This window comes from Nipponia nippon, unplaced genomic scaffold (genome assembly GCF_047370975.1).
Source record: "Nipponia nippon isolate SJK-2023a ecotype South Korea unplaced genomic scaffold, ASM4737097v1 scaffold_5, whole genome shotgun sequence".
Lineage (NCBI taxonomy): Eukaryota > Metazoa > Chordata > Aves > Pelecaniformes > Threskiornithidae > Nipponia > Nipponia nippon.
In genome coordinates, this window is record NW_028262369.1 from 77,833,117 (window position 1) to 77,846,955 (window position 13,839).

General features: G+C 36.6%; 1 protein-coding gene across 12 annotated transcripts in view; it reads left to right on the forward strand.

The window, feature by feature from the left end:
* Positions 1-13,603, forward strand: part of METTL8 (methyltransferase 8, tRNA N3-cytidine) — a 28,339-nt gene extending 14,736 nt beyond the window's left edge. For 7 of the 12 annotated variants that reach the window (XM_087733292.1, XM_087733290.1, XM_087733289.1 and 4 more), the window contains exons 5-12: positions 2,136-2,527; positions 3,113-3,162; positions 4,946-5,009; positions 5,340-5,479; positions 8,641-8,747; positions 8,841-8,906; positions 10,098-10,320; positions 13,339-13,603. In XM_087733292.1, the coding sequence (XP_087589418.1) occupies positions 2,136-2,527; positions 3,113-3,162; positions 4,946-5,009; positions 5,340-5,479; positions 8,641-8,747; positions 8,841-8,906; positions 10,098-10,282 (1,004 nt within the window). In that variant the 3' untranslated portion in view covers positions 10,283-10,320; positions 13,339-13,603. The other 5 variants (XM_087733296.1, XR_015699003.1, XM_087733298.1 and 2 more) reach the window with 5 other exon arrangements.
* The last annotated feature ends 236 nt before the right edge of the window (positions 13,604-13,839 follow it).

Below are 13,839 nucleotides of genomic sequence, written 5' to 3' on the forward strand. Positions count from 1 at the left end.
AGAGACATTGAAAAAGCTGTAATTCTTATCTTTTTATCAGCCTTCCTTTGAAAGGGTTAGCTGCAGTCCAGTGGGTAGCACTGTTAGTGCTAGTGAGAAGGAGGAAAGATCTTGTTCTCGTACTGAGAAAGAACAGTTTGCAAAGTACATCCGTAGAGTACATGGATGACTGGGAAAGCAGAAAAGAGAATATTTACTTTTTGAAAAAAGGGAGGTGGGAAAAGAGAAGAGTCAGATAATTAGTTTCAATTCCTGGAAGAATACTGGAAGAGATAATCCAGAGCTTGCAGACACTGGGTTTGGAAGAACAAAGCAGATGAATGCTGGCCAACAAATATTTTTCAAGAATAAATCATGTAAAATCAAGCTAATTTCCTTCTTGGAGAAGGTTACAAGCCCCGGGGTTAAGGAAAAAACAGCAGACGTCCTGAAATTTATCCTTAGTCAGGCTTCTGACTTGCTTTACTTGACATTTTCATAAGCAAGTTAGGCAAGCGAGAGCTAATGAAACTGCTTTTGGGTGAATGAATGCCTAGAGAGATCCTTTCAGAATGGAAGACTGTGCTGGGCAGAGAAGTGTTTTGTTCTCTGTCCAGTTCTGCTTGGTATTTTCATTAGTGACCTCAGGAAATGGGAGACTTGAAGATGATATTAAGTGAAGAGATGTTTCAAGTATGGTGAAGGATGGGATTAGGATTCAGAAAGATCTGGGCAAACGGTGGCAAAAAAGGATCTGAAAGACATAAATTTGCTAAAAATAAATGCAGAATAATTCCTTGAAAAAAATACTAGGTTCTGGAACAATTGGCTAGGTAGTCATTTTGCAGAAGAAGATCTGAGGGTTGTGGTGAATCACTAGCTGAATCAGCAGTGTCATGCTGTTGCAAAATGGCAAGCTGGGAGTTATAAACAGGATTACAGCCTGTAAGGCTCGTAAAATATTCCTTTTGCTCTGTGTTGATAATGCCTTTACCAGAATACAGCACCAGAAAGTAGTAAATCAATTGGAAAGAATCTAGAGAAGAAAAATTAAAATGGTCAGAAGTCTAAAAAAACCATAACTTTGGTGGAAAAAAGAAGAGAGTTAGCTTTAGACAATCTAAAAAAGAGATTGTTTATGGGAGACAGTAAAAGACTTCAAATAAGTAAATAGGTGTTGCAAAGAGAAGTGAGGAATCTGCTTTATCTGCTTGGTTAATGGGACAAGAATTACTGGACTTAAATTGCAATAAGGAAATTTCAGGTTAGGTAGTGGAAAAGGTTTCTAACTGTACAGATGGTGAAGGACTGTAATATATTACTGAAGAAAGATGTCAAACATATATGAAAGGTGGTATTTTAAGAGAAAGTTGGACAAATTTCTGTGGAAAAGGGGTATGAATTCCCTGACTGGGTGAAATCCCTTCCAGTCCTATTCTTTGATACTCTTAACATTCAGTTAGAATGTTTTGTGAATTAAAAGTTAACACGAAGGTCTATTGTAAGAATCTCTGAAGTGCTTTGAAAGTAATAAAGCCAGTATGTTGCTTCTGACTGTATTGTTGTTTTCTGTAAAAACTGCATTGTTGAATGGTTAAGAGTGAATTACTGCCTATTGGCTATGCAGTAGCATTTATCACTCCAGTTCACAGAACTGGATTTCTAATTGATGGGTTTTTTTCAGAGATGACTAGCTACCAACAAATTTGCAATTGTTCATAGAGTTTTGTAAATAGTGAAATTAATTTCGATTTAGTATTTCTTAAATAGGAAGAACATGGAGAACATTTAATTGAAAAGATGCATTTCTTTTGTAATTTGAGACATGAAAGCTTGTCTAAGAAACTTACGATTGCGTATTTTGGTGATGCTGTTTTATTATGTCACTACATTTAAAAACAAAGAAAAGATGATGCAGAAAGCCTGTCTGCCCCATCTAAGTGACATAATTAAATATAATAACTAAACCCTCATGGGAGTTATTTTGAGCACAGATTAAGGCAAGACCCCAAATCCATATGTTTTTATTTAAATGTGTGCAATGTGGGAAACTATGGATTTTTGAACTGTAAATTTGGGGTCCAAACTCCATGTTGCTTTACAATATTTTGTAGCTAAGCTCACATTCACCAAGTTTTGTTTTGTTTTAATTTCAGATAAATATGAGAGAGAAGCCAGTAAATATTGGAATGAATTTTATAAGACTCATAAAAATAACTTTTTCAAGGATCGCAATTGGCTGTTTCTGGAGTTTCCAGAAATTCTTCCAGAAAAAAGGAGACAAGAGTTGAAAACAGAAGAAAGATCTTCGGAACACACAAAAATAAATAGTACCAACAGTTTTTCACATAAAAATGAGATGTTTGAGGAAGATGAAAAATATTGGAAGAAAAATTTTGGAGGTGGTTCTACTTCTGTAGAAGGATATGTATATAATAAAAACCAAGCAAAATCTCTTACTGACAATCCTCAGGGTAAAAACTGTGGAGAAGAACTTGGCAGGCTAGAATTCTTCCCTGGTAGTGATGCCACTTACAGAATATTAGAGGTAATGCACTGCAAATGTTCTACCCATCATATAGAGCTCCACTTAATTGTTCAAAAGCTTGATAAAGACAGTAAGTATCAAGAAAGTAAACATTTAGAGTTTGACGTACTGCGTTCATTTATGGCAGAAGCTTTCAGAGAAATGTAGGAACAGGACTTTGTTTTCCCTTTAAAGTTTCTCCCACATCAGAATTTAGGACTAGATTGTCAGATTCCATTTTCACTGGAAGTTGGGTTTCTAATTTCCTAAGGAAAGTTGTGTCTTAAAGTGCTTTGTTCTTAAAGTGCTCTGTCTTAAAGTGCAACTGCTTGATGCATCCTTGCCAAATGGTGAAATTGGACAAGAATATGGCGTTTTCCTGTGCAGTTTGAGAGATGGATTCTCTCTTAACTTTGGAAAGATATTGAGGAGAAACGTGCTCATAGAAGTGATTTGAGAATTATGGTATGAGCTGTTTATACCTTTTCTGTTCAACATAACTTCAAGTCTAATGGGTCCTACCTAGCAACTAATTTAAGACAAAAATAAAAAAAAATGAGGTTTTATTTGCTCATTTATTTTAACTTGTTTCTCTTCTGATTTTAGGTTGGTTGTGGTGCTGGAAACAGCGTCTTTCCTATTTTGAAAGTTCTATGGTATGTAGTGCTGGGTTTTCAAATATGAAAGTTCTATTCGCATCTTAATTTTCTTCAAATGTTGGTGCTAGACCAGTGCTGCAGGAAGTATTGAGTGGACTGTTTTACAAATGCTTTGCTTTAGACAGCGTGTAATGAAAGGGGAGCCCTATTTAATATGAAAAGTTTGGAAAGTAACACTATATAGGGAAAAGATATCATGTGGCTGTATTAAAAAAGATGAGCCAAACTTTTGTGTTTTCCTCACAGGAGGCATTAGTCATAGGTTGGCATTTCTGATAATTAAGAATCCACTCATTAGGTATTTTTCCTGGAGATCTCTATTCTTATGGAAATCCTTCAGTCAATCACATTGGTACATTGAACAACTCACACATTTGTCTTGACCTGATGGAAACATCTCTTATCTCTTAGCAGGCCTGACTTTACTCCAGTTTTACTCTGAATTTAATAATATAAAAATTGCCTTTTGTATGCATATAAAAGGAAGACAGTGTCAAGTATGAGTGTACTCTGGCTACAGAAAAATTTCGCACTTAGGTTTGTAACATAACTTTTAAACCACTTCCCTCTGCCCCCCTTAAAATTTAAGTTACGGCTTTTTAATACAGTGCCTCATGAAATCACCATCCAGATCAAGCTGTGTTTTTGTTTTAAGTTGACTTTCTATATAGCTCCTATTCGGCTCTAAAAAAATTGAAATAACATCCTAACAAGTCAATTGGGTGATCAGCTTAACCTTTCCCAAGGGACTGGCTGGGTCCAAAGCCTGGCTGCTTGTCCTCATCCATGACAAATATCCAAACTCATAAACTTTCATGGTCGGCACAGAGCTGATAAAAGTTTTGCTCAGCGACGAGGATGGGATATATTTTGGTCCACAAGGGTTCTCCTGTTGAGCCCTCAGAGAGGTCACTAACTCAGCTGTGTATACTGTGAGATCTTAGGCACTGCCAGAGTTTACCGATTCCCTTTCTAAAGAAACCGTCAGTCCAAAATCTCAATTTTTTTTTTTTAAGAGAGATTAATTGATTATGAATTGACCATGAGTTCATCCCTCAGTAGGTTTAGAGGGGCCTGCTCAGTTCCTCTTAGATGAATTTTTCGGAGGTGAAAAAAATTTCTCCCTAGAGTTACTAGTATCTGATGAATGGTATGAAGAAATTTGCAGCTGGCTTAGTCTTGGATGGGAAAGGAAGGGAAAACAGTGCTACAGGAAATTCTTATTCATCTTGGCTTACAAAACAAAGGGGGTAATGGAGGGAAACAGCCAATATTGCTTAATCTAATCAAAAGCCCAGCAAGGTGGCACATGGGAACCCAAACCTCTACAGAACTGTGGATGACTTTTGCAACACCCCACCCCTGCCCAAATCATATTGCTAATTAAACTGCATACATGGGCTAATGATAGAGACTTAATGCAGTGCTTCTGTAAGAAAATGTGATCTATTAATGTGCATTTATGTAATACAACACCAGGACATTGTCATCATTCCTGACAGCCCTCTGTGACCTTCTTTCTTTTCCTTTTCACTTCCTCCCTGACAAGGCTATAATTCTCCTTTTTATACTAACTGCCTGTTGGTATTCTTATGAATTTGTCTGCCCTGTTGGTTCATTACAACCTATGTGGCTTTCCATGTGCTAGACATCAATAAGGCATGCTTGATCAAACCTGTGGAGAACCCCAAAGGGCCCTCTGTAGTTCCATGAACACTGATGTAGACTTTAATCTTTTACAATAATAATTTTTTAACTGATGTTGGTTTTGTTTTCCTAGCAATACACCTGGAACCTTTCTATACTGTTGTGATTTTGCTTCAGGAGCAGTGGAGCTGGTAAAGGTAATTCATGTGCTCGCTTTAGAGTACCTTATAAGCCTGTAATTCAGGAGGCTGCCAGGAAGCCGTCTTCATGAAAAAGAATGCGATGGCTTTGACAACTTTTAACTGAAGTTTTCAATATTCCAAAGAACAAAGTCTTACTCTATGCAGAGAGGAATGAATACCATCAGTGAGCTTGCTTCTCAGCTTGAGTAAGATACCAGACAGAATAGGCTTTTATATGAAATGTTTTACAATGCTGAATAATTGAAGAAAAAGTTTCTTGAGTCACAGTAAACGTATTAACTACTACTGTTCTCTCTGTGCCTCTTTTCATCTTTTTCCTGACAGTCACATTCGTCCTACAATTCAGCCTGGTGTTCTGCCTTTGTTCATGATGTGTGTGATGATGCTTTACCCTATCCTTTTCCAGATGAGATCCTGGATGTCATTCTCCTTGTCTTTGTGCTCTCTACTATTCATCCTGACAGGTAAATGAAGACTAAAGGGCAAAGCAAATGGGTTAAATCTCTTTTATCACTGGAGGTTTTCAAGAATAGGAAAAGATGATGATGAATCTTTAATTTATTATTTAGTAAGCTACAATATATATAAAACAAGGTATTTTAAATGCTGTTTCCCATTTTCAGGCTTCAAGAGAAAAGCTGGTCAGGCTCATTCATGAGTGAGCCTCCTGTCTCCATCAAAATACAAGGGGTATATGGTAACTAAATACATCCCTATTAAAAGTGACAGTGATTCAAGAAAATTACAAATTAAAAAAAACCCCAAAAAACACAACAGACCACTAGTCCTCTAGAAGGAAATTATTTTTAGTGATCAAAACTAAACATTCATGATTTAACACCTTACAATATGTTGATAAAGACTTAGGCTGCTTATTTAGTGACACACAAATGCTTACATGCAGGCCTTTTAAACCAAGGTGCATTCAGAATTTTGTAACTAACTCGTTTGGATTAAGAAAATTTGATCTAATTTTCATGCATGGTGTTATGTTGAGTGCTGTTAGCCTTGTTACTAATGCCTCTCAATGTCTAATGAACCGAACTTTATGACTGTTAAGGCTGGCTGATTGTGAAAATGCCCTTTTTTTAATGGGAAAAATGCAAAAGAGGGCATGTAAGTTAAACTCCTTAACTCTTCCTTTAACTAGATCATATGAAGGGAAATACATGCTGTATGTGTGCTAATATGTTTATTACTTTAAGAATGTCATTAAAATGGGCTTGGCAAACAGAACTGTATTTGCCTAAGTCTGAGAACTGTTTCCCTGCGTAAGTTATTAATGATTAGCTTTACAGAAAATTTTTTCCCATATAGGTTATTACTCCTTCCTGTTTGTTCAGAGATGAGCACATGAGTCTTGCGAAGCCTGGGTCCAGATTTCAAAAACAATTCAAGCAGTAGATTTCAGATCTCTGTAACTGCGGTGATGCTGCCAGGAAGAAATTGGACAATAGAGACGCATTCATTCAATTGCTTTGCCTGTAGAAGCAGTAATCAGATGTTCTGTTAGAATTTCTGTGGATCTTTTCCTATTAGTCATTTGAGAATGTGTTTGTCTTTTTTTTTTTTTTTTTATTTTCTTCTCCTCCCCATGTCAGCATCTAAAGGCTGACATGGATGCTTCTGTGTGTGTGTGTATACACACATAAAGATTTCCATGTAATTATCTGTGTTGTAAGACCCACTTTCCAAAGATTTATTAGTCATTACTGTCATCTCGTAGAATTAAAATGAGTGCATAAAGGCAAATGTAATGCAGATTCATCTTGCTCAGTATACGTTTTTTCTGGAAACTTTGAAAGTGGGAAATGAAAAAGAAAACCAAGAGAATGATGATGCAGAACTTCTGTACTTTTGAGACCTGGGAAATATACATGAGAGGGACACATCTGTATTCAGCACAATTGTTACTTAGTGATTTCTCTTCAGGCTGTTGTGTTTAGTTTTTTGTAATTGCTACTCTTGTACCCCATTTTTAACACACTTCAATTCTGCTAGAAGGCCCCTCTAGAAGTTGATTGCAGAATTTGAAAGGTATTAAACTTTCTTCAAGCTATATAATTAATATGCTCTAGTCCTACAGGATGAGAGTTCTCAAAGCACTTTCACTGTTTTTGCATGTACATTTTTTTTCTATGTGCACGAAACTTATGTTTATATAGGCGGTCTGTAATTTTGTGCACAACTACCTGTCTTGAACAGTCTCTTATTCTTAGGTGGTGCTGCCTTTTCTGTCTGTGGCAGCACGCTTGGTTGCCTGTGTTGAGCATGAGCAAAGAGGACAACTGTTAAAGCACTTGGCTTCCTCTGAGGGAATTCCATGCTTAAAAAGTGTATGCTGCTTTTTGTTCTTGTTTGTTTGGAGATATGATATTATTTTCTGCTGAACTACCTCCTAATTCTGTCCCTTAAAAAATCAAGGTAAGATGCCTGCACTGCTGTTGCATAAGGACCAAATTGCATTAGTGTGTGAGTTCTGACATTTGAGGCAAGGGAGTAAGGCCACCTGAGAGACAGGGATGGTGTAAGGATGTTGTCTTGGTACACAGTAATGGTATGCTGATTTTGTGTAGTTAAGTAGGACTTACTCTTCTTTAGCTCTTTTCAGATACAGCACCCTGCCTTTCCTTTCCATTCATTTTGCATTCACTCTGGCTCCATATCTTCTACATGGTCTGTCCACTTCCCTGTGGGAGGAAGGGTTGAATTAGGCAAGTGGACTTTTCTGCCTTGCAGCCTGCCAGGTGAAGACTGCCTTTTGTGGTCTTTCATGAATGTGGAAAACCTGAGTCCTTCAGTTTATTCTGAAAGAGCGAGGCAAACCCAAGGCATTATTCATTAGTAACGTATTTTGCAGAGTAATGCAAATGTATTTATAAGAAGCTCCAAGGTAAGGTTAAAAAGTGAGAAGGAAGATGCTCTGGTCTAGTGAAGGGGAAAGAGTACTGTGTATGGTACTTAATCCTATCATACGTACAGCAGGCTGGTGTAATCTTGATAAGGAAGAGCTGATGTTAGATACCACCAAGATTCACAAACTTGTCAGCATTTTGCAGGATACAGACTTTCCTCCTCTAAATAGCAGTATCTCCAGATGGAGTTCTGCCAGATTCCTCTCCTAAGGTACTACTCAGATTCTTCTTTCCATTTTCAGCCATGAGGTGTGGAGATACTGATTTTGTGTGTATGATCAGTACCTCCATCAATAAATCGGGTAAGTTTCTGTTTGCCTTCCAGGCCCTTGATTTTGCTATCGTACAGCAAGAAGGCTCAGTCTAGCTCACCAATGCACATAGCTAACTGTTCATTCATTGTTTGTCATGTATCTGCCTGACCCATATACTCAAAAACTGTGTTTTAATCCATCCTTGAGATTCTGTTGAAGTGAAGGAAAAGGGCTCCTTTTCTCTTTCCAGTGTGTATTCCCTTACAGTGCCTTTTAAATATTGGGTTTAGAGGCTTTTTTGTAAAGAGTTCTTCCTGTTCACTAGTGCCTGGCCTTTTTATAGTAAATATAGACACATCTTCTCACTGTAGTTTTGGAAATCTATGTATATTCCAAGCATCTAGAAAAAAACAGTTATGTTTGCAAAATTTCACCAGTATCCCATCTATTTCTAAGGATGCAAGCGGTTGTAAATAGGTTGGCTAAACTACTGAAACCTGGAGGAATGTTGTTATTTCGAGACTATGGACGATATGATACAGCTCAACTTCGTTTTAAAAAAGGTAATTCCTGAATGCTTTTGTAGTTCACTGTTCATTTTAACTCTTTTTGAAAAAAATGACGTGTCCTTTTTCATTACTGCTCTAATTTCTTAGGTCATTGCTTGTCAGAAAATTTTTATGTGCGAGGAGATGGAACCAGAGTATATTTCTTTACCAAAGGTATGAAATGGTATAGTTTTATAGAAAGGGTTGAGTGTCTCTCAAGATGATTTGTGTTATAAAAGCTCATCTTAGAACAGAAATTTAAAGAAGGTTTTATTGTGATTTTGTTTTAATTCTCTGCTATTACAAAGCCCAAAGCTAACTGTTGTGAGAAAATAATTCCCTTTATGTGTACACTTGTTGCATCTGGGGTCCTGCAAGATTGCTTGCAGACATCACTGGAAATTTCTCTTTGTCTAAGCATCTTGCGTCTAATGGTACACTCAAATTATGTTACTTAAAGACGTACCTGATTTCTTTCTTAAAATTGAGATAAACATGCTTGGGAGGACAGTTGGTAGCAGTGCTCTGATATTTTGTTCTGCTACGTTGGTGAATCTGAGCTGTGAGGCTGCTCTTTCTGCAGGAGCTGAGCTTAAATTCCTTATTATGGATACTATTGCTCTTTGCCTGTCCACTCACTTGGTTCTGTTGGCAGTCAGCTTAGACTGGTATATTTTAGCCCAGCTACTGGAAATGGTGAAAGTGAGCATCACAATACTTTTTTTTTTTTTTTTTTTTTTTTACCCTCTGCAACCTCAACTGTAAGCCATAGAAGTGGATTAGGATTTATCCCAGCCTGAGTAATTATAGAAGTGAAAAGGAGGATCTGGGACATGTAGGGGAAATCACTTGAATTCAAAGAGCCTTCTCAGTTTTTAACTGTCTTGTTTTGTGCTTACTCATGACAAAGGACCTTAAAGTTTTCCAGTGGTGACTGACAAGAAGGAGATAATGACGTTGGCATAAATGTGTGGATTGTTGTTTGGGCAGGTGAAATAGCTCTATCTCAATACTATGCGAACAGTGACCAAATGACATGCATTTGTTTTCCTCAACTCTGGCATACTGAACCCTCTGAAGAAAGAGGATCCATGAATGCCATGAGTAATAATCAATGTGATTTGGGTCTCAGCATAACATTTTTTACTGTAATATAAATCAAGAGCTGTGAAAATCAATTTCTAACAAAAGACTACTTACAGGCAGTTTCCTTGATTTTTTTTTTATTTTTTTTTTTTTCTTTTTTCAAATCACAGAACAGATTTAGTTCCATCTTTGGTTGAACTGGAGGGTGTTAATTACTACATTCTACAAATGTCTCTTTTTTTTTTTTTTATTACAATAATTCTTCATATGAGAAAATAGATGAGGTACGGAACATGTTCAACTTGGCTGGATTAACTGAAGTACAGAATTTAGTTGATCGGCGATTACAAGTAAACAGGAAGAAGAAAGTGAAAATGCAGCGAGTTTGGATACAAAGCAAGTTCCAAAAACCGTTGCTGCTACCTCTGAATAATCCTGAAGAAACCACTGAAAGGCACCCTTAAAGATAATTGTACCGTGAACTCCAGAAACTGAGGCAAATGTGAGTACGTATATTTCCTATAAATCTTGTTTTAGCCACTGAAAAGGAGAAATACATAGAACAGAAAACCTTTCCCTGATTTTTTTTTGTAAATGTATGTGTGTGAAAATGATCTGGGGGGGAAAAAAAGGCATTTCTGACTTCTGCTTTGTATGCAATAAAGGGATATGCGTTAATCTATTCATACCTGTGACCAGGCACTATTTTAGTTCCTTGAATATGAATAGTCAATGAGTATAAGCATGTATCTTGTTCCATTTGAAATTCACAACATGTAAAAAGTTTTAGACTGAAGCAGTATTTGTTTCGGAGATCTAGAGAAACAGAATATCTGTTCTCACTATTACTACAAGCTGTGCTGTGTTAATTTCTAAGTCATGTCTCTTTTAACTACTGCGTGTCTTGCAACTGTATTTCCTTTTTGGGGGGAAATTTCTTGATGCATAAATAATGAAGACAAAATCTCTTTCTAATTTGCATGTAAGTTATTATTTCATACTAACTGCATGTGATATGCATAGGTATCAGATTAGTCAGTGATTGGCATCCTCCACTGTGACTGACTTATTCCTCTGAAGTCTCCACTTTCCATCTACATGCTCATCAGAAACTTGCCAAACTCAAGTCTCTGTAACAGCTTAGTGACACATACGTTATATTTAAAGCGCCATAGGTTGTAAACTGAACGTAATGTAGAAAAGAATTACCAAAATGCCAAAAGAGTGCTGAAACCAAATAGTTAACATTTGCCTGGATAAATACAAGCATTATTTTTATGATATATCAGATACACTTGAGGGAGGAGCAAAAAGAGTAGTCCGGAGTACATTTTATTAATATTGTTATGGGGTAATGTAATCACACTAAAATGGCGATCTACATGGCAGCTAGATTTTTGTTGTTTACAGAGAGAGGTTGCTTTCTTAGGGCTTGAGTCTTAGAAAAAAGGCACTGTTTTTGTATTGACCCTGTGGAGAGACAGTAAAAGGACAGGACTACACTGGTACGTCAAGTGCTTTTAAGAAGGAAAACCAAAATGCAAACACTGTTTGCAGATGCAGACCATGATACTGAGGCTATTGAGCTAGTATTTAAAGATGCCACTTCTGCTATTTAAATGTAATTTTACAACGACTTAGCCACAAGGAGGAGAGGACAAGCAACAGGTGAATGAATAAAATGTATCTCTTACTTCAACAAGGATATAGAATGCATGTAATCTATAACATGCATGCAGTTTTGAGTGCCATTACTATAATGAAACTCTCGAAGTCTCTTCTCTTGCTTTTGTTTTAATCTGAAGGGTAAGCATGTCACAGCTGACAACCCATTTTTTTTGAAAGTTGTTAGCTGCTAAGCTAAGTAGAACTGATTGTCTTCTAGAAAAAAATAAATTATCTAAATTTAGATGCTAAGTATCTTCATCCCCTTTGACAAGATGAGGGACCTGCTTAATTTCCATAAACCCAGATCTGTTTCAAGAATGAGGTGCAATAAGGGGTCTTTGAAGGTAGGATCTGATCCTGCATTTCTGGTGTATTCTAAAGTCCCATTAGTGTAAGATACTGTTTTATGAATTAAGTGGCTTAGGAAGCTTTGGTTAGCAATGGCATTATTGTAACCTGCAGTAAAACTCCTGTGGTATAAATCAAAAGTTAAAACATAGCTGTGTTTCTTCAAGCCCTAAGTCTTAACAGACTGTAGCATCTGCATGGGAAATGTAAATAAATATCTGGTTATGTTTTAATTAGGTTGCTACCCTGTGCTATTAATCATGACTTCTGAGTATGCATAGCTCTTAGTCTAGTACAAAGCATTTTCAGTTGTAGAATTTTCCAGGGGGTGATGGTGATGATAAGCTCTTGAACATCATGCAGTCTTATTCATGTGTGTGATGTAGATTTTTCATGTGTAGAGGCTAATGAAATGTTTGCTTTGGCTTTCACACTGATAAGTTGATTCTGGCAAGATTTTAATATGCTATGTTGTTAGTTTAACAAAAATGTGACATCAGAAGAAACCAAACCCTGAGTTCTTGTATGGCCTTGAGCAAATTTGGCTGTTTCTTTTCCACACCTTGCAGTGTAAGTATTGGCTGCCTCTTTTAGAATGATGATGCCTGTTTTAGAAGCAATAAGATCAGCTACTATTTGTAAGTGCAGAATATCTACTGTAAAGTGAACTGCAACTATCTGAACAGTTCTAAGATTGATAGAAGGGGAAATGGACAAAGACATCATGCCTGATAAGAACTTTTGAATCTGAGTAGGACTTTCTGTATTTTGTCTTCGTTTCAGTTTTCAAAAAGCCTAATCAAGGACATGTTTTTGAAATACTTTCAAATTATCTGTATTAGTTGGGAAAACTGATATTACAATATTGGCAAAAGAAAGGCAAGTAGAGCTACTGAAATAAAAGAAAGAAAAGAGACCCAGACAACTATATAGGAAATGCAGTTTTAAATGGTTTATTGTTAATTAATTTCTGGGGAAAAGAAAAATTAGGGTATTGCAAACAAAGTGTGCCCAGTATAGACAAAGGCTGTAAGCTTCACTTTTGAAACCTGAAGTTACTTCTTTAATCAGATATGTACCTGAAATGCCTAATTATATAAATTTATAGAAGTACACATTATATAAATACTAAACATTTTAATTGTCAATTCCAAATATATTTTTTTTTCAGCATGACTTCCTATGCTGGTAAAGCAGACTTGTGGATGTATACAAATGGCAATTAGAGAAAGATAACGTTGTTAGAATTGAGCTTGGGCTTCATTGGCTTTGGCTTGCTTTATCAATAACGCGTACTTTTTGTCCATCGCCACTGGTATTGCATTACATTTATGGCCAGGGATACATGAGAATGGTGCTTACTGGTTTAGACCTTGCTTAGTTTTTAAGCAAGTACAAGACAGCTATAAAGTAAAGGAAGTGACCAACCTTTTTTCATACACTAATTCTGAAGTAACTAGTCAATAACAATTAACTCATATAAAAAATGTTGTTGTTTTTCCAGCAAAACCAAGGCAGGTGCTTGTGCCATATCTACAAATCCACGGAATCTGAAGAGGACAATCAAAATGCATGGCAGACGGGGAGACAGCAGGAACTCTAGTGACACTAGACAAAAGTTTCTTGTATTGGAAACTGCTGTTTCTGTTTTGTCTTTTGCTTGTGACTCAGCTAATCTGCAGATTCTGCTGTTTAATAATGACTAAAAATTTGTAACAAACCATCCTGAAATTTGTATTAAACACCAGTGGAAATCACTTAACATTAAATTTTGCTACTTCATTTTGATTTGTGGTGTGATCTTTATTCACTGCTCCGGTGTGCTCTTTGATCTGTTGACATATGCCTCATTTCCCCCTTTTCCTGTGCATAGTAGACAATTAAGCAGTTTCCACAGGAGCTATATACACACAAACATTTGCAGCAAAGTTTGCTGGCTGGATTATTTCTAGGATCAAAGCAAGAGAGTTTTATTTCCTTCTGTACAGAACAGATTGCTTTTTCT